A 20,989-nucleotide genomic window follows, 5' to 3' on the forward strand; every position below is an offset into this window, starting at 1 on the left:
CTTCAGGTCTCATCATGGGATTAATTTTGCGCTACGCGACAGCACCATCTGATCTTGAAAATGGAACTGTCTATGATTGTGAAAAGCTCAAAGTTGGCCCACCCACTCTGCTTGTTAACATCACAAATCAAGTCTATGAGTATCAGTACAAAAGAGAAATCAGCCAGCATAATGTCAACGCACACCAAGGCAATATGATGCTCCAAAAGGTAAAGCTTGTTTTCCTTTAAAAAGCAAATGATCTTTCTGATTGACCGCAAGTGTCAATGAGGAGAGACTCAAGCTCTCCTCATTGTGGCACTGTGACTTAACCGTGGCACTGTTAGCTTATTCTGCTCATTAATTAAATATTCAACAGAGAAATGAGATGATCTTTGTTTTCATAAGAAGACTTACCTCATACCTGCTGCTTTAATATTTTGAAGACTGCCCACCAGACAGAACAAAATTCTATACAACATTTTCATGGGGGGAAAAAATATCAGCATGAAACCTACACATGGATAGTCATTGTGCATTTGAGCATATATTCCTGTGTATCTGTGTAGCAGGCACCTGATAGGGAAGCTGCAGCTTCCCAGCACATGTATATGTCAAGATGTACTTGAAAGTTGCATATATACTATTTTATATGCCTAAGGTTTTCCATCATGTTTGCCATGTGTTTGTTGCTGTTCATATGTGGGGGAATGTGCTGCCATTTGTGGAGCAGATCTGCAAAATCCAACCTGTTGTGCATCACTTCCCAGTCTTTGCTGTCTGCCTTGCTTATTAGGTGGAGTGAGCTTCTCCAAATATATTCTGTTTTTTCACAGTTGGTTTGTGCCATCTCAGAATTTCCACACTTGTTTTTTCTAAGATTAGTCTTTGCTGTTGTATCTATGGGCGTACTCATAGAATATTGATTGCATTGTCTGGAATAACAGCTATGCAATTAATCCCACTAAGTTCACTCACCTTTCAAAAGATATAGGAGAAAGATGCATAAAAGCTATTTGCAAATTTCATTCTCATGTTAATGTGGCAATTGAGGCTGTAGTTTGAAAAGACAAGGTGATGGAAGTCCCCCCTCCCCATAAAGTTGTCAGTGTAGCTAAATTTACCACTTGCTGTTATCAGCCAACCAGTTTATATTAGTTAGATAATTCAAAGTAAGCAGAATGGCAGGAAAAAATTGCTGAGCTCTCACTTCCTGTTTATCCAGTTGAACTATCTGTTGGACAGAAAATGAAGGAAGTCATTTTGCAGTCAGGCTGTATTGTTATGGACCTAAATAATTCATCTATGATTGTAACCCCATAACGGAAAGGCAGTTTGTCAGAACAAAGGAGCTACAGACCTTTGTGTAGCACATGCACTCTAAAAAATATTCATCTAGCAGAACCTATTGAAAGTCCAGGGAAATTCAGTGACTTATAAAAGTTATCATTTAATGTCCTGAACAGTTATGTTTTGTGTAATGGACTTCTGAAGCTAAGGATGTGTAAACACTGCAGTATTAATTACACTGAGTTCAGTGACAAAAGAAAGCAATCCTAATCAGGTCTACTTAGAAGTAAGTCCTGTGTTACTCATTAGGGCTTGCTTTCAGAAAAGTGTCTATAAGATTGCAACCAAAAGTGTTTACTGTGATACCAAAAATTCTCATATCATTTGGACTTCATTTCATGAAATGCTAGAGTCCTCCTTTCCACAAATCATGTAGACCTTCCTTTAGCAAAGAAGCCAGATAGGGGTGTGCACCCAAAAAATAAAAAAATCCAGATTATTTGAATCCAGGTTTCATGTTTTGTTTAAAAATCCAGGATTCCTGAAATCCAGGTCAAGTTCTCCCAGATTTAACTGGACTTTATTCCCTATGGGGAAGAGTGACTGAGGTACTGGTACTGGGAAAAAAGCAGGATCACTCATGGTCGAGGGTGGTAAAGAAGAGCCAAATTCTATTGGTGGCTTCCCTTAATACAGTGTCTGAGAGTTTCTGCAGGGGATTCACTTCTCTAATGCCCAAGGGAATATTTCCAACATACATGCCTGACCGGCATATAGGGGGTCAGGAAGGTGGATCCAACACTACATTTCTACAGGTGCAAGAACTTCCCAAGGGTCATGATTATCTCAGCTCCCCCCTCCCGTGGTAACCTGAATAGACCCCAAATTCCTAGGTGTTTCCTCTTCTCCAGGTACAGGATTTCAAGGGCCATTTTGGCCCACCACAGGAGGAAGTAGCTGAGAAAGTCTGATCTGCAGCTATAGAAACACAGCATTGGATCCATTCCTTTGTATGTACAATATAGAGGTTGGATAAGTGAGATCAAGAGAATGGTGTAAAAGATTCATGTGGCTATTCATAATAATTGTTGGTTCACAATCATGATTCTGATTTCTCTGGACTGCTTTCACAAGAATTCCCACGGATGTACTCCTCTGTTGGGACCTCAGCATATGACTGCTATCTACCTCCTTTGTTCTGGGGCACACTCTAAATAAATAATGCTGGCAGTTAATTTTTACAGGACCTGATGTATAGAGGATCTTAGGATAGTTGGTGGGGTTCAGCCAGCTGATCTTTTATACTATGCGTTGGCCTTAAAAGTTACTCAAACATTTTATATCTTTTAATGTATTAGCATCCAATTATGACATTTGAAGTGCTAAGGTCATTATGTAGGCATAGATCCCACTGATGACACTGGAGGGGGAGGGGTGACAACAGATGATTAGGAAGACATCCTCTGGGGATTTGAAAAGGCTGATCATGTGATAGTTGTGTCATTATCTGGACTTTATGATATAATAACAGATCAAAACATCATGATTTCATCTTTTCTGCCTAGAATAAGCTTCAGCTCCTAGGAGTAACCACAGTACTGCAGGGATGTTTGTTCCATTGCCATGACACTAATTCCTACATTACCAGCCCTGATGGGAATAAAATGAATAATGAAGGTCTGCAGGATGTCGCTTGCAATTAGTAGAAATACCCATTAGTAAAATAATCCCCAAATGCTTTAATTAAATAGTTGAAGAAGAATGGCAAAGGGGTGCTAGGGGAAAAAACTACTATTTCTTAGCAAAGGTAAGTAAGCTTTCAAGCTTCATAGAATTCCACTTTGGTCAATACAGCTGGCTAAGATGGGAGATTCAGACCCAGATAGCATGATTACATCACGCACAAATGTTTCTCACTTTCTCAGGTATTCTGAGCCATAGCTGGCACGTGGTAGCAAGGAAGGAATTACTTCCCGTTGCAAAGATGAGAAATTTGTAACATTTAAATTAATTAACATGCAAGTGTAAAGAAGAGAGTTAACTTAGTTGGGTGGGAGCAAAGTTATCTCCTATTGCATTGCAACTGCAGTGGTAAAACCTCTTCATGAACAGGCTATGGGTCAGCATGAGGGAAAGCCAGCCAGAGAAGATGGTTGGTGTTCATATCTGTGAAGGACAGGTGCTGTGCAAGAGAAGGAAGAAACATGAGAGCTAGAGACGTATGCAGACAGACCTGGGTGTGATGCGCAAAAATGTGTGGGCAGAAGAAGCAACGGAACATATGAGCAGAGACAACTGCACACAAAACTGGATTGTTGTGCATGCCTCTGCAAGCCAGTTTAAGTGGCTTTGTGGCTGTGTGCAAGATTCTGCACATCGCAGCTGCTACATAGGAATGGGACACCAGGAGTTGCCTTTCAACAGAATGAAAAGTAAAGTAAATGAAAAAGTACAGACAAATCTCCTGCAAATAGTGAGCAGCCTGATGAGCAGCCTTCGGCAAAAGACAGATTTATTGATGTCTTCCTTACTACCTGTAGATATTGATCTAGTTAATTAGAAGCACAAATACAATACGTCTTCACTTTTCTTCCCTTCCATCACCTTTTGCTTTCTCCAATTTATATGCATTGCATCCTTACATCCATTTATTTATTAAATTGTCCTTAATTTAAACCTGAACATGTAAAATGTGATGTTTGTAAAGCACATAATTCCTAATGCGTTAAGTATCTTATCTTGAGTCCTTGTCTTTTCTGGCAGATGACCTTTGATCCTTCAATCTTCTTCAACGTTTTATTACCTCCAATTATATTTCATGCTGGATACAGTTTAAAGAAAGTAGGTAATGTTTCCTTTCATATATAATTGTAGATCTGATGAAACTGCTGATCTATAGGGTCAACCAGATAGATCTGCGAAACTACCAATTAGGAAGGGGTTTTTTTTCATTGAAACTACTGAAAGAAATAATGAAATAAGGGGAAACAGTTCCAAATGCAAAACCATCCTTTTCATTATGAATTCAATTATGCCCCATTTCTGTAACTAACATTTACCAACCATTTGGTGATTTACCCACTCAGTTGATATTTTTACCTCAGATTTAGATATTTCATTAAATGAAATTTAAATGAAATAAACCATCCAGCTAACTTTTCACTTCCTCCCTCTCAGTCCCTCTCCTTACTGTACAGCCCACACCCCACATATTTTTTCCCATGCAGGTCCCATCAACCCAGTGCTGCCTTTTTCAAAGTCAAAGGAGATCCCCTCCTTCCATTCTGCCTGCTGAAACACTGGTCGAATCCAATCCCACGTATTTTGACCTGCAGCTTTTTCATTTTTTCCCTCTTGATTCCACACAGGTTCCATCACTATTGAACCAGAATCTGCCAGGCTGGGTTCCCTTACCCACACAAACTCTCTAAGCTCTATTCTTGATCAGTCATTACTGATCCTGTCTCTTCCTCAGAACCAGTTTCTGGTTCCATCCATCCAAGTGGACCAGGGGATTGTTGGATTACATGTTTTTGTTTACATTTGTACTGCTGAGGTATATTTTACTTTGTAAGCCACTGAGTCCCCCATGTGGGAGAAAAGTGGGACAAAATATTTGAATTATATATCCCCCAAAATTGGCATATCTATTTACTCCTCAAAAGATTGCTGTTTCCAGATTGTGTGGCCCAACTTACTGTGTTAGGGGGATGTACAGCTGCGTCCATAAGAAAACACCCTCTATTAGCTTACAAGTTACACTGCAGACAACAGACTTAAAATGTGTATATAAAATCTAATTTGCAACATAACTTCTAAAAACAAAATTTGGGGGCAATTTAACTCTCCCATATATAATAATCCTAATGATTTGTTTTTCTGAGCATTTTTTCCTCTCTTCTTCCCATTATTTTTCATTTTATGATCTGTTAAGATGTGCTTGTAACATTTATTTGGGGAGGGGAGAAGGAACTTGAATTTTATGGCTCTCTCCTTTCCAATCTGTTTAATTCACTATACGAAGCAGTAGTTATTTCACTAGCCAGCAGTTATAATTATATGAAGGATTTTGATTTTATTTGTTTGAAAGGTTAAGAATTCGGGTTAAGTACATGTCGTTAATAGCAATTAATAGCAAAAATATAAAAGGAGACTTTACAATAGAGATTTTTGGGTTTGATAGCCAAGCATACATTTCTTTGTTTAAGCTACATAACACTTTACCACTCCCACCCCCACTCTTTTCTGTTCTACAGAGACATTTTTTTCGCAACTTGGGATCAGTATTAACATATGCCTTCTTGGGGACTGCAATTTCTTGTATTGTGATAGGGTAAGTGGAATACACACAGCATTGCATTTTTTTAAACTGATGGTGTTTATGTGTATTTTTGACATGCTTCAGTATATTTGACATGCTGATGTCAAACCGATATGTAGATATATGCAATACCTGCTGGAGGAATTCTGTTGTCTATTTCATGATCCTTAGTAGCAGACTTCCATGAAATATTTATCTCCTATTTCTAATCTGGCAAATTTCATTGGTTGTATATCAATACATTCAGTATTATATGTTATTTAGTTTCAATTAGAATGTTTTCAGATACGTATGTTTCTCTCATATTCACACTGCATCATGGGTGTTGTAGTTTTCATACTGCATAAACAGCTGCTTTATCCATGTGTTCGATGTATTGTCGAAGGCTTTCACGGCCGGAGAACGATGGTTGTTGTGGGTTTTCCGGGCTGTATTGCCGTGGTCTTGGCATTGTAGTTCCTGACGTTTCGCCAGCAGCTGTGGCTGGCATCTTCAGAGGTGTAGCACCAAAAGACAGAGATCTCTCAGACTGAGAGATCTCTGTCTTTTGGTGCTACACCTCTGAAGATGCCAGCCACAGCTGCTGGCGAAACGTCAGGAACTACAATGCCAAGACCACGGCAATACAGCCCGGAAAACCCACAACAACCATTATCCATGTGTGTTTTGCACATGAGAATGTAGATGCTTTGGTACAAAAAGATTCAATATCGTAAAATATCAACTATTTTGAAAAATGACTTGGAAATAATTTCTTTTTCATTTCTTTTTATATTCATTTATATATGTGATGTCTAGGTGGATTCACTGAAAGTGTGGCAGATTTTGAAATGGTTACCAGAGTTTTCAGACCAGGTTCAAAAATAAGCTGCAGTATCTAAGTGCCCTTTCCAGTAACCTTTGTTAGCAATTCTAATATGATGGAGTAGAAACGATATCAAGTAAAGCACTATGAAAGAGTCATAAACTCTGTACTATCTCCTTGGGGAAACTTGTGGTCATTTTTTTATACTACTCTTTGAAGAGCATCATAATAACTTACTTGAGATCATGAACCATATAATTCTTAAATGGGCCACTGAAGTTTCCCTTCATGTTGTGGGGAGATTTGTAGCAGCACTTCTGCTTATTTTCATTTACAAACAACCACAGTTCTGAACTTGCAAAGAACACTTTGAAATTGTAGGAAAGAACAAGAGTCCAGTAGCACCTATAAGACTAACCCTACCACAAATGTTGTTAGTCTTATAGGTGCTACTGGACTCTTGCTTTTTTCTACTGCTACAGACAGACTAACGTGGCTACCCAACTTTGAAATTGCACAACCAATTAACTTTTATGTTCAGTGATCTCTTCCTTATATAATAGTCTATCACAAATGGCTGTGCCTTCCACCAAGGGCTTCCAGGCCAAGACTGGCATCTTGATATGTTGGACAGTTTTCCATCATTGCTTGCTGTTTCTCTGTATGGCTGGATTTATACTGCCCAACTGTTGTATTGTTATTTAATCAACATACAATAATACTGTCAAATATAAAACAAGTGGAATAGCCACCCCATTTGCCAGGATTGGACTGAGAGGCAAAAATGGTCCTGACTACCAACGGAGGGAGAAAGGGAGATGCATGCTCAGCATGCATCTGTCTCTCATTTGGGGCCAGGATGGTTCCCAGGCATCAGGCCACCAGGACTTCTTCTAGTGGCCTTAATGGCCAGTCCATCCTGTTACTCAAACGAAAGGTCTCCTTGTGAGTTAGGGGGAATTAGCAGCAAGGAGAAGGCAGTGAGAAGGGGTAACTGAGGGATCTCCACCAATGTATACAAAGATTGTCCCAGCTAGTTAACTCTTTTCAATAAACAGACAGATATTTCAAAAAGGGAATTTGTATTGAAAATAACAAAAATCAATAGCACACGACACACACAACATGCATTCAGGGCTAAATAGGAGAGACAGAGTAAAGGTCAGGTGATGGTTACCATCCAGACATTCAGTAGAGAGAAGCGTAGAGCGGAAGAGACTCAAATGGAGGTTTGAGGGTGGATGCTGGATCCAAAGCATGCATGCACTTTGGGCTGAGGGGCAGCCTAATTTATACCATGTGTCCTACCTAGGGTCAAGATTGTGTCTTCTGCCCCAAAAACAAAGGTTTGAGTGGTTGTTCCCAGGGTGAAACAAAGGATTGAGAAGTTGTCTCCAGGGTGAGACAAAGAGTTGGCGAACTGTCTCTGAAGTGAGACAATAAGCCGGTATACCATCTCCTAAGGACTAGTGACTAAGGACTAAGAGGAGATGATTGGGTTTTTTCTGGGTGGCACTAAAGTTATCATTTATCAGGGCTTTTTTTCAGCAGGAACGCGGGGGAATGGAGTTCCAGAACCTCTTGAAAATGGTCACATGGCTGGTGGCCCCACCCCCTGATCTCCAGATAGAGGGGAGTTGAGATTGCCCTCCGCGCCGCCGAGTGGCACGGAGGGCAATCTCAACTCCCCTCTGTCTGGAGATCTGGGGGCGGGGCCACCAGCCATGTGACCATTTTTTCCGAGGGCAACTCACTGAGTTCTACCACCTCTTTCCCCAGAAAAAAAGCCCTGTCAATTATGATTGATGACCTGCAAAGTGGACGGGTGAGGTTATCAGTCCTTGGAATTGCTTAAGAATACAAAAGTGGTTAAGGGGAGATTGATAGAGTGAGTTGCGTTGATTAATTCAGGAACTCTGAGAAGGCCCTATTGTATCGGGATCCTTAGTGTGCCTCTGGGGCAAGGGAGGGGTGAGCTGGCCTAAACTGTCATTTCCCAAATTTGCACGTTCCATCTCCCAGGTGGGATCTGGCTTCCATGTTTTTCTGCCTGCGTGGGCAGTAGTTTAGTGTTTGAAGCATAACCATAATCATAAGCCTTCTAATATAATGGGGGTGGTTCTGACCGCTTACAAACTCACCATTTGAATGTATGACGCTGGACAAAATCAACTTATGTTCCAACCACTAGTTTGAAAACAAGAATTGGTTACTACTGTTAATAGTATCTTCCAATGGACAATATAGATCTAAACATGGGAATAACTCAAATCAACCCTCTTTTCCCTGGTCCCATGCCTTAAACATATCCTCAGTCACAGCTAAGATTAACCAGGCATATGAAGAAATAATTTATATCTATTCAACTGGTTTTGCTTGATTTGTCCCATGCTGCAAATCCAAGAACACATTCATGGGCTCCAACTGCAATGTGGTTCACATTCATTTATTCACAAAACCCTTCTTTGGCAATCTACTTGGCATGAGAAGAAATGTCATTCATCTGGAACTGAGTGCTCTGTGAAATGTTCCACTTCAGGATCAAGTGGACGGAAAACTGGACTTCATTCACCTTTCCCTTAATACGTCTTGAGTTTGGGAGAGTTTCCTGATTTTTCTTTTCTTGCATTTCTTGAAAGGAGATTGAGTGTGTAATTTGTGGATCACACCATTTGAAAGCATTCTGGCACTTAGCTCCAGAAAACAAGAATACTGCTTGATTTGTTTCCTAAGAACAAAATTATGAAAAACAAGACATTTAAAACCAAAGGGAATCTGGAAACAATGCTTACAGTTTGACACTTGACAGATAGCAGCTTTTCACATTTTGCTGATAATTTGAACTATTGCTGTCTTTGAAGAATAATATACTAAGGATGTCTGATGGTCGAACTTACTATGTTCGGTAGTGCTGATCAGACTGAGTCAATCTACCCAGTCTATTTGGTTCATGCTGAACAGCCGTGAATGCATAAGGAACACCTTCATCAGGTTTTTGCAAAACTGCACTTATGCAGTGGAAACCAATCAGCAGCTATTATTGTCTCTAGGAACTATTGGACAAAAACTGAACAGGTAGGATTCATTCAATGTAGCTTTTATTTATGACTGATTTATATGATTTCTATTTTGAATAGACTGTTGTCTTTTACAAAGTCCCTGAACAGAGCAGTTATGAAGCAAGGATGAGAGGGAGAGAACTCAGTCAGGCTTCGTGAGAATGAGCGTGTGCAAAAAGCTAATTGTGTTGGAAGGAAGGAACCCACCAAATGGCCATGAATTTGTCAACAAATCAAAAAATTGGCTCCCTGTTTGCAAGCAGGCACCTTTATTACATACTCTTACAAATTTCTTTGGATGTATCTGAGCACTACACCAAACAACTGGCTTCCTGCTCAACCATAAACTTTCCAGCAATTCCTGGAGAGAACTGACATCACTTTCCAGTTCTCTTGGAAAGCGATATGCTGTTGCCAACAATGTTTCCCCCCTATTATTTTTCTCTCCTGTCAGCTGCAGGAGCTGTGGCAGGAAACAGGTGAGGGGGGGTCAGGGAAACCCCTAGTGGAAAACTGGCACCCCTGGACTGTATCACCATTCACAACTATCAACACCCTATACTATAAATGTAAGTCATTTATTTTCAGCCATAGGAAAAATTCTTTTTGATAGATTTGATGGGTTTGTGCATCCCTAGTTGCAGGGACCTCAACCCATCCTTCTGGAGTACTCATGAGGATAGTTAGGTGGGTAGCTGTGTTGGTCTGCAGTAGAATAGCAGGATTTGAGTCCAGTGGCACCTTAGAGACCAAGAAGATTTTCAGAGAGTAAGCTTTCAAGACTCAGAGAGAACTCCATCCCTCAAAAGCTTACACTCTGAAAATTTTCTTGGTGTCTAAAGTGCCACTGGACTTAAATCTTGCTGGGTTCACAGGAAGTCCATAAAGGGGTTTTCTTCACCTTCAGCTGAAACACTTATGGCCCACAAATACTTCCAGCTTTTTGAGTTCCTGGGAATTTTCCCTCCAGTTTTTCATCCTCCACTGGCAGGCTCCCTGCTATTCAAAGCCGCTTGATCCTCAGCCTTCCACAGTCCAAGCTCATCCACAGTTCATCCACCCCTCACCTCTTCCCAATGAGGCACCCTAAAGCTGGGCTTCTGTGTCACCTCTTCTAGCTGATAATCAAAAGCAGCTCTTGTTTTCTAATGTGCCTTCTTCCAACTCTCCTTCATGATTGCGTTGATTTCTCTCTGTAAATTGTTGCTGCAGCACTCTGATATCAGGAGTGCTGTTACTCAGTCCATCTTGGCTCCTTCACCAGCTAACAGATTCTCTCCAAGAAAACAATATTCCATGTATGACATCAAGATCAAGAGCTTCCTCGACCATCTAGAGATCAAGGGGTGGACAGGAGAGCAATGGAAGTTTATGACAGGCTTATTACATTTGTTTTGTTTGTAGAGGCAGTACATTATTGGAGTAGCAAAACCGTAGATCTTTTCTCAGAGTCCCATGACAGTGATAGTTTGGATCCCTCCACTGGATTGGAAGCAGTTGCTTCCAGTTCCTCTGAACTCACAGCTGTCTGCGTCTGTATGACTTTTTCTTCAAACTCATCACCTTCCATTTCTCTGTCCCTTCCTCTAGCTTCAACCAGCGTTCCTTTCCAAAAACAATTTAAAAAAGACTTCCAGCACTTTAAGGAAAATATCCCCCATCTTTAAGAAACCTTAACGTGCTTGACAAATGCTTTAGGCTGTTGTGCAAAATCATAGTAACAGATCCATCCCAGGCAACAAAACTCTTAATAGTATGTTTACAAAGGCAATTGTGTATGTTTGTGTGTTTATACACGCACTGCAATGGAAAACTATGAAACCTAGCATCAAAGGGCTATTTCACTTCAGATGAGTTGGGATTAGAATATTTGTATCTCACCTCTTCAAGTAATATTAACCAATACAGCTAACAACAAAAGTAAAATGATTTTAAATGATTTTTAAATGATCAACAATAAAACACTGATGAGTAAACTTGCTGTATAAAAATTTACAGACAGATGGCAGGTGGCTAAGAGGGGATTAAAAGGCCAGAAGTGGGTGAAAAAAATGATGTAAAAGCCTGGGTAAATGCTTTCACCTAGTGCCTAAAGCCAACAAGGTATGCACCAGGCAAGCTTCATAATTATAGCACCATCAGTATGCACGATAGTATACTGAGTATGAGAAGATGGATCACTATCCCAAGGACAATACAGTTAAAATTTAAGGAGAAGAGCGAAGACAAAGAGAGAGGAGGGAAGCTGAGGTGGAAAATAGATATACATATAAACTTAATCTCTCTAAAGAAAGGGGTTGTGGCAAAGCCTTCATGGAAAGGGGGAGGCTTTGAGGAGGGGCTGGAAGGACGGAAGAGAGGTGGTATCATGTAGGTGTTCTGTGCAGCCGTTACAAGCATGTGATGCAGCAAGTGAGGAAGCAGGAGACCTTCAAAGCTCTGCTATATGATCCAAAGTCCTCATGTTTGTTGGGAAATGATACAAGAACTTGATAACAGATGTCTGATGACAGCTTTCTACCTCCTAGGGACAGACTCTTCCCTTTTAGCTCATGATAAAGTCACATGGGCAGAAGCAGCTTCAGTCTGCCTGTGTTTTCAAGCTGCCTAGTAGAGTCACTCCATTGGAAAAAGGGCACGTAGCGATGTAATTAATGTGATGATTTCCCTCTAGGTAGATTCAGGATGTGAAACAGCCAGAGGGGGAGCCTGAAGCACCTTCTCCTCATGTGCATCAGTTGCAAGCTGGAAAGGGTTGGGAGGCACAAAACTCCCATCACACAACTGTCTTTGCGTTGTCTACCAACAAACAGGAAAACTTATTAATGTGTAGCAAAGCCCTTAGACAGCTGAGGAACACAGAACAACAGCATTTTAACTCTTTTTAAAATCAAAACAATCTACTTGATTATTTTTATATGATCCAAGTTGACTTCAATGCATTATGAACAGGTCTGATGATTTTCCTCAAAAATCCAAGTTTCAGTCCCACTGAAATAAATCAATGGCCATATCACTACATAATGAGCCCCCATTTAGCTTCATCGCATTACTAAAGAGCTAACCATGATCATGGAAACTGGCCTTCCATGAGCTGGTAGCAAACAAAACACATCTTACTATGAAACAGACCAAGCACTGAGATAGTTTAGTTCTGTGGGAACCAGAAAAGGAACTTCTAATACAGTTTTAAATGTTTGCTGCCAGTTCATGTAACTTTATTGGAAGGAATTTCCCAGTGTAGCCTCCCACAAAGTTTCTGTATTCAGTGTCATTGTATTCCACCCCCCTCTCTCACACACACACACACTCACTCACACACTCACTCACTCGCTCACTCACTCACCTTTTTTTGAGAAAAAAAACAAGTTTAAATGTGATTTCAATGGTTTTCGTGATTCTATTATTCACTTAAGATGCAGCTCGTGAAATAGCTTCAGAGTACCATAATGATTGCACTTCTTAGTATGCACTGCAAAACCTCCAGGATTTTACTTTGTAAAGTACGCTGGCTGTTTCATAGCTGCCAGGCAGCCTCACATATGTGAGGCAGATACATACTCTGGCTAGAGGATTTGGGGGCTGTTTTCTAACCTTTTGAGCTCAAGGTCATAACATTGTGAAAAAATCTTTGCATGTTGAGGTCAGGCAATTTGCACTTTATAATGTCAGACTGCAGAGCCATTTTGCACGTGGTATTACTTGGAAACCAGTTTTCTGTTACTATGTGCAAAATGAGTTTGCTCGCTTGCTTGCAACTGCTCAGACAAGCATTGTGTAATTGTATGGTTCTTTTGTATGTCTGAAACATCTTTTACTTCATTGTGATCTTGCCAGAAATTTTTATCCAAATTCAGAAGAACCCAGCCCAGCCCACATATTGGCCTCATGCACAATAAACATGTATGCATAATTTGTACTGATTTTAGTTGTGATCATATGTGCTTTCCATGTGCCCTTTAATCTCGTACAATATGATGGTTGCGACCTCAACTATTTTAAGCTTTTTGTTTCTCAGGAATCATCTTAATTGTGAGGAAACTTGTCAGTAGGACTGCTCTAATCCTATCAATTGCTTCAGTTCTTGGAAAGTTGTTACTTTGCTTCCTTCAAGCCATCTATTCAAGGTTCCGTCTAAGCAACATCCTAATTGTGAATTGGTTTCTCCTAGTCTGACGGTAAAAGCCTCAAAGTTTCAAATAGCAATGAGCAGAGTAAAATACCTAGGGCATGTTCGTTCGTTCGTTCGTTCGTTCGTTCGTTCGTTCGTTCGTTCGTTCGTTCGTTCTTTCTTTCTTTCTTTCTTTCTTTCTTTCTTTCTTTCTTTCTTTCTTTCTTTCTTTCTTTCTTTCTTTCTTAAATTTATAGTCCAGGCTCAGAGCGGATCACATCAGTTTAAAAGACATCAAATAAAACAGATAAAACTGGTAGCATAAAAAAACAGATACAGTTTACAAAGGCAGGGGTGATAAAATCTGACTAGAGCAAGGTGCAAGCAAGACAAGAGTGGCCTAGACCCACAACAAAAAGGCAGATCAGAGCATTTATAGGGGTTAAGGGTTATTATAGGAGGTTCATTCCTGACTTTCGTTCCATTGCTACTCATTATTTGTGAGTGTATAAAGAAATTCTTTCCAGATTAGGTGACTTGGACACCAGAATGCCAAACTGCATTTGATCACCTTAAATCTATTTTAACTACAAAGCCAGTGTTGAGGGCACCTGACTTCACAAAACCCTTTACCCTATTTCCTAATGCTTTGAGTATAGGTATTGGTGCTGTGATGCTTCTCCCTATTGCTTCAGAGAGGCTTGAAGAACCTCACCTTGTGCAATGTTCTCAAAGGGTGGGACATGTGATGGAATGCACTTTAAAAAAAGGTTTCTTAGTGCTGCAGTCAGAGAGCTGGAAGGAAAGGAGTTAACAATTGCCTGGAATGAGAGCTGGATTGACAAGCTACTTTATCCTCTCTCTGATTGGCCAGCCAGAACCAGCCTTCAGGATGACAGTTAGCTGCTGACAGGATTTTGAGTTCAGTAGAGTGTGTGTGACAGTCTGACAGAGAGAGTCAGACAGGTTCCCCTCTGGAGTGAGGGAAAAGAAATCTTTTACCCTAACTGTAACATCATTGTGTTGAGGGAGAATTGTAGTTAAGAATTCCATGTATAAAAGCCAGCACAAGCTGAAACCCATTTACACAGCCACAATAGAACTGGGGTGGTGTTTTTGGCAAAGCATGATTGGGTAGTAAGCGGAGACTCCCATTCAAGCCAAGTAATTCCCCAGGAGAGCAAGTTCCAGTGCAGAGAAAAGGGCTGGATCCAGTAACGTGGGAGCAGAAACAAGCGCATTTCCACTTGTAGAAGAATTTGCTGCAGTATCTAGCCCTTTCCTGTATCTCATTATGTCCAGAAATCACTTGCACAATATCTTGCATGAGCAGGGTGGGGTGGGAAGAGCTGGGGATACAATATGATACAATACAATACAATAGATAATGCAACTAGGTGTGATCTATTTTTCACACTTGCACTTGCACAAGAATTTTAGCACACATGGAACTCTTCTGGTGGATCCATTCCCATGTACTATGGTATGAGGGCAGCAGAACTCCCTTCCCCACCAAGTCAGTCCTGTAATGAATAAAGAATAATTTATCTACTCTCTGGGAGGATGCTGGGCAAAACCTGAAACTTGGACTATCAAATACATAACAGTGACCTTTGTTTGGGTGCTATTTGTTCTTGATTTTGCTGCTACGCCTGTTCAATATATGAACAGCAACCCATTCAAGCATGAAAGTCATATGCAGAATCCAAGTCCTGCATACTGTAAGCCTCTACAATTCATTAATGATGAAATGAAACATTCTGCCATAAAGCCATAATGCTAGTGGGGAAGGGGAGATGAAAGAGGAGTACTATGTTACCTGCAAAGCTTAAGCAAATAAACCATTGTCCTTTTCCAGGGCACATTCAGCTCACCGAGACTTCAGTAGTGATACATTCAAGTTCACAGTCAGGAGAGGGGCTTATGAAGTGAAGTGAATTCAGAGTTTCATGCATTCCTAAGCCTATTCAAAACTAAACCTACAATGTCATTAGAATTTAAGCCAAGCTTGTTATGAACTAATACCACCAGCCTATTCTACATAGCAGTTTCCCTCCTTTCCCAAGCAAATGTACACAGAGAGTGAGTTGTTGGCTGACAACAATAGAAGCTTGAATGTTTCTACTATTTCTATGATGCATGAGACTTGTAGTTTCCAGTGCCTCTCAGCTCAATGAGTGAAGCAGAAAGGTATTGTAAACTATAGTCCACAGACATCATTATAGGCCCTAAGGATAAAACGTACAAGGTTTCCATCAATAGTGGTCAGCTCTCCCTGCCATTGGCTCCCTCCCTACAAGGGTAAACTTATTTGGGAAATGGGAAATTGGCAGGAAGAACTGGCAAATATGTGTACCCTTATCTGAAACTTTTGTGTGTGGGGAGGGAGTTCCCCCTAAAACCTCTCTGAGATAGTATAGAAGTATAGAGCTGATTACAAGGTAACAACAACAACAACATTTTATTTATATGCCACCCTTCAGGACAATTTAATGCCTACTCAGAGTGGTTTACAAAGTTTGTTGTTATTATCCCTACAACAATCACCCTGGGAGGTGAATGGGGCTGAGAGAGCTCTAAGAGAGCTGTAACTGACCCAAGGTCACTGGCTGGCTTCAAGCAGAGGAGTATGGAATCAAACCCAGTTCTCCAGATTAGAGTCCTGTCACTCTTAACCACTACACCAAACCACTGCAATAAATTAGATGGAGCTAGTTGATCACTAGTTTTCAGAAGCCTCACTATCCTGGATCTACCCCAGAATTATCTCCATTCCGTACTCCTCCACTTGAAGCCTGCTGGGTGACCTGCTCTCCACTTGAAGCCTGCTGGGTGACCTGCTCTCCGGAGCTCTCTCAGCCCCACCCACCTCACAGGGTGATGGTTGTGGGGATAATAATAACATACTACATAAACCACTCTGAGTAGGTGTTAAGTTGTCCTGAAGGGTGGTATATAAATCAAATGTTGTTGTTATTATGATGATGATCTTATGGCAGTCTAACAGAGCTTCCAGCATTAAAGTTTCCAGGTTTCAAGACACACTTGTGAATCCAGATGGCCCCCAAACTGAAGTGACCATTTTTATCCCATATTGTCCAGCAACATGGGGTGATCTGGTTGACCAATCTGAACTAGGCAATGACATAAGAAGATGACACTTTGCAGCTGTCACGCCCAAAGATCATTGCACCAACTCCTCCTGTGAACTGGGTCCAGATAAGCTAATTGGATGGAATGCAATGTCCTTGGCTCTCCCCATCCTTCCACCATAATGGTTTCAGACTTGCACTTGGGACAGATAACAAGCCTGGATATATCTCTGGAAAGGAGCTCACTCAGAATTAAGTATATCCATAATACATTTTGACTCTTATCAAGTAGGACTAAACTTTAAATATGATTGTAGGCCAAAGCAGGCCTATTTCTTCATAGATACAGTATAAATTCTTTTATAGGAAAAGAGCAGCCATTTAAAGAAACAGTTCAGAATAATCCTTTCTAGGCCTTTGCAGCCTACGCAGAGCCAAGAGTATTATTTCAGAGCAGACATGTACATCTGCTAATATAATTTCAATGGTCAGAAACTGGAAGCATTTCAGCTTAGCCAAAACCACATGCAAAAAAGCAGCATAAAATTATTTGCTTTTCAAGGAGAAACCTGCATGTTATGTGTAGAGATGGGCACGAACAGCAATGCCCCTTCAGGTTCCAGGGCTGCTGCCAGGCTCTGGGGCCAAGTGTTATTTATTAATGGTACATTTCCTGCTGTCTGCTCAGGTAGGGTTTCTGGGTGTGGTGTGGTAGGGATCTTGATGGCTGGAGGAGAGTCTGCTGGCCCCCATGAACAAGAAACAACGAACATGTTTGTGAACAGGTCATGTTCGTCAGTGTTCATTGTTCGTTGTTCGTGGATGGCAACGAACAACGAACACCATGTTTGTTTGTTTTTTCTGTTCGTGCCCATGTCTAGTTATGTGATGAACAGGCAAATAATAGGATTAGAGAGAGCTTTAAAAGTATGAAAAAACATGATATTTGGGGATCCAGTTCAGCATAATCAGCTGAAGGACGTTCAGGTGAGGACAGCGGACACATACTCCATTGGCTTTGACATCTGCCTTTTCCTGGCAAATAGTTCAGCCCAGAGGCTTGCTGTACTGGGAAGGGCAAGTGCTTATATTGTTATGGTATTTATCAAGAATTGCATGGGGCTATATTAAGTGATGTTTACAATGAACCATTGCATTCTTTTAAGTATACGTTCAAGTGTGAATGTAACAAATAGGAGTTAGAAAGCCCATGCATTAGGGTCAAATCAGACATTATATTGTTTCAGGGTTCATGCACAAGTACCTTATCTCTGTGCCTCCACCTTCAGAGGTAAGGTAGGTGGTGACAAGAGACAAGGCATTATCTATCTGTGGTGACACTTAACCTTTGGAATGCTCTCCCTCTTTGCCTAGCTCCTGCCTTATTGCCTTTTAGGCACCCAAGCTTTTAATTAGGGGGTTTATATTTCCAGCTATTTTATAGTCTGCTTCTGGTCCAGGGTTTGGTTTATGGATAGCCATATGATTTTTATGTCCTTGGGTTTGCTTTAATTACTTATTTATTTTATATTAATAATCGATTATTTTATTTGTTAATTACTTTAATTGATTATTTGAAATAATAATTTATTATTTTAATTACCTCAAGCAGGACTATGGAGAGGTGGCAAAAAGTCTCCTAGACAAATAAATAAATAAAATGGAATTCTCCTTCCACAGCCTAACTGGACATATCACTGAGAGATCCATGAATGGATCTCTGCAGCATTTTAAAAAGGAAAATAACTACAAGGCCCCCAGTTTAGGGATACCATGAAGCTGTAGTGAGCAGTTTTGGCAAGGAAACACGACATGCTCGACTACCACAGCAACCTTGGATCTGCCTGCCTTACTACAGTCAACTGTGAAGAGCTGGAAAGCAGAAGTTGAAGTGGTTTAATGTGGGGCTGCTAGTGAGTGTTACCTGTGGCATGGTGAGTCTGTGTGGGACTAGAGAGGCATGGGGGCTGTGGCTGAGAGGCCTAACTGTTCATCAGGCCACTCCTCTCATGTATAATGGGTATGGTTGCCTACTGCATCTTGGGAAATCCTTGGAGATCTGGGGAAGGAGGTTTTGAGGAGGGGAAAGAGCTTAGCTGTCAGTCCCTCCATGGGATCTGGTCTCTGTAGTCTGTAGATCAGTTGCAATTGTGGGAGAACTCTAGACTCCACCTGGAAGTTAGTAATCCAAGGGAAAAAAGACCACAGTGGCCCAATGAACAGGATCTGACTCTACGTAGGCAGCAGAATAGCCTGTCAAGGGGTTGGATCCCTGCTTGTGACTATCAGGCAGAGAGAGAGAGTGAAGACAGTGGATGTCTGACCATGCCAGCCTCAATTTGAAAGAGGGTTGCTCTGCAGTGCTGGGGAGAGATACAGTGGTTTCCCCTAATGTATCTTTGCTGATTAAAACTAAACCCCTTCTCCCAGGGAGTTACTAGGCCCAGAGGAAAGAAAAAAACAAAACACCTCTTCTTTACTTGTCTTTTCCCCCTCTACCAAGGTGTTACCCCAAATGGCCACTTAAGTTTGTCCCCTGGCCTCTAGAGACATCCCTCTGAGCATGTCCAGAGGGCAAACACTTAGTACTAGAGTTAACGTTTGCATGGCAATCTTTATTCCTGTTTATACAGGGGTCCCATGGGGCTGCTGTCCTTGTTACTCGGAGAAAACAACTTAGAATGGAAAGGGAGACCTCTTGACCCTCCAATGCTCAACCAGTTTTAATGGGGAATTAACATAACCTTACTACCCACAAAGAAGTCACAGGAGTCAAGTCACTAAAGGTAGTAACAGCCCAGGGAGTTGGTTTCAAATTGGCAAAAACACAACGGGCAAGTGTTAAACCCCTCCTCACCCCTGCCCTACATGTGATTCAAAATCTCAGATGTGAAGAAGCAAGCGTAGCTCTAGACATCCGGTCCGCAACTGGGACATGGTCTTCCAGAGAAGTAAGTGCCCAACACTTAATGTCTGATTCTTCATTTTCTCACTCTACTGCACAAAGTAGAGCTCCTGCCCTTCTCAGATGTTTTCTCTCCTTTTAACAGCTTAAAATCTCATACTGGCCACAACAGATAGGATTCTGATAGGCTCAGTTTCATTGGCTACTATTGTCAAAGCAAATTCCTCTTTTCAGATAACTGGCACAATATCGCCTTCTATCAAATGAAAGATTGTCCCTTCAAGAAGGAATATTTTTCAGTGCCTGCTGAAGCATGTGTTCAGTATGAAGGCAGCCCCGCTCCCGCTTATCACTTCTGAAGAGACTGATATGTCACTTCTGAAACTCGCTGTGCATTTAAAACGTGGTACATTTTCCAGTAGAACATGAATTTTCTTTCTGATAATTTAGAATTTGGATTTTATCATTTCGACCAGATGCCTAGAGAAGGAGGAGAAAATGTTAACACTAAACAGATATTACTGAAAGTTTTAAACCAGTGAGAAACTCTCCTACTTACAGAGGTGTAATGGGATGTTATTTATCAGGCAATATTTTTTTACCTCTGTGCCATGAAAAGCTTCCACTGTCTACACATTAAGTCTCTGCTAATGGGGAAAGGCATTTTTCCAGGCTATTAGCAACCTAAACCGCCTCAAGTTTCATGTGGGGAGGCATTGGTTTACACTCTAAAAAATGCCCCTTTATAAACCTGCTGCCATATACCTTTAAGCACTAAGCAAATTCTAGAAGATACAATACGTTTTAGTGTAACTAGAAATGTGTAGCCAATGAAATGGCTGCTTATTTCAAAGCAATATGTGCAATTCAGCACCTCGGCACCATTTCACTGAGCTGTCCCTCAGGCTTCCTTGGGAGATGGTGGGCTCTCCTTCTTTGGAGGTTTTTAAGCAGAGGCTAGATGGCCATTTGACAGCAATGCTGATTCTGTGAACCTGGGCAGATCATGAGGGGGAGGGCAGAATGCGTTACATCAGTGCTTAGTTCTTATGGCCCCTTCTTACATGGCCAGGGTAATGCTGATCACCACCTTGGAGTCAGGTAGCAATTTTCCCCAGACCAGTTTGGCAAGGGATGCTGGAGGTGTTTTGCCATCTTTTGGGCATGGAACAAGGGTCACTGGGTGTGTGTGTGGGGGGGCAGAATAATTGTGAATTCCCTGCATTGTGCAGGGGGTTGAACTAGATGACCCTGGAGGTCCCTTCCAACTCTGTGATTCTATGCTTCTTAGCCCTCACTACCCTCGGTCACTAGTTGCATTAGTGAATGAAGCCCCTTTATACAGCTCTTTGTGACTCACAAGCCCTCTTAAGGTTTGAATCTACCAACTTTCCCCATCAAGCCTCCATCTACCCTTTCTTTGATCT

The 20,989-nt window shown here is 41.2% G+C and overlaps 1 protein-coding gene across 1 annotated transcript in view; it reads left to right on the forward strand.

Annotated features, from left to right (window-relative positions):
• SLC9A9 (solute carrier family 9 member A9) overlaps positions 1-20,989 on the forward strand; it is a 417,613-nt gene that overhangs the window by 12,524 nt on the left and 384,100 nt on the right. Inside the window, exons 2-4 of the mRNA XM_054983875.1 lie at positions 7-209; positions 4,033-4,110; positions 5,526-5,602. Coding sequence (XP_054839850.1) covers positions 7-209; positions 4,033-4,110; positions 5,526-5,602 — 358 coding nt within the window. The remainder of the gene's footprint in view (positions 1-6; positions 210-4,032; positions 4,111-5,525; positions 5,603-20,989) is intronic.

This window comes from Eublepharis macularius, chromosome 6 (assembly GCF_028583425.1).
Source record: "Eublepharis macularius isolate TG4126 chromosome 6, MPM_Emac_v1.0, whole genome shotgun sequence".
Classification (NCBI taxonomy): Eukaryota; Metazoa; Chordata; class Lepidosauria; order Squamata; family Eublepharidae; genus Eublepharis; species Eublepharis macularius.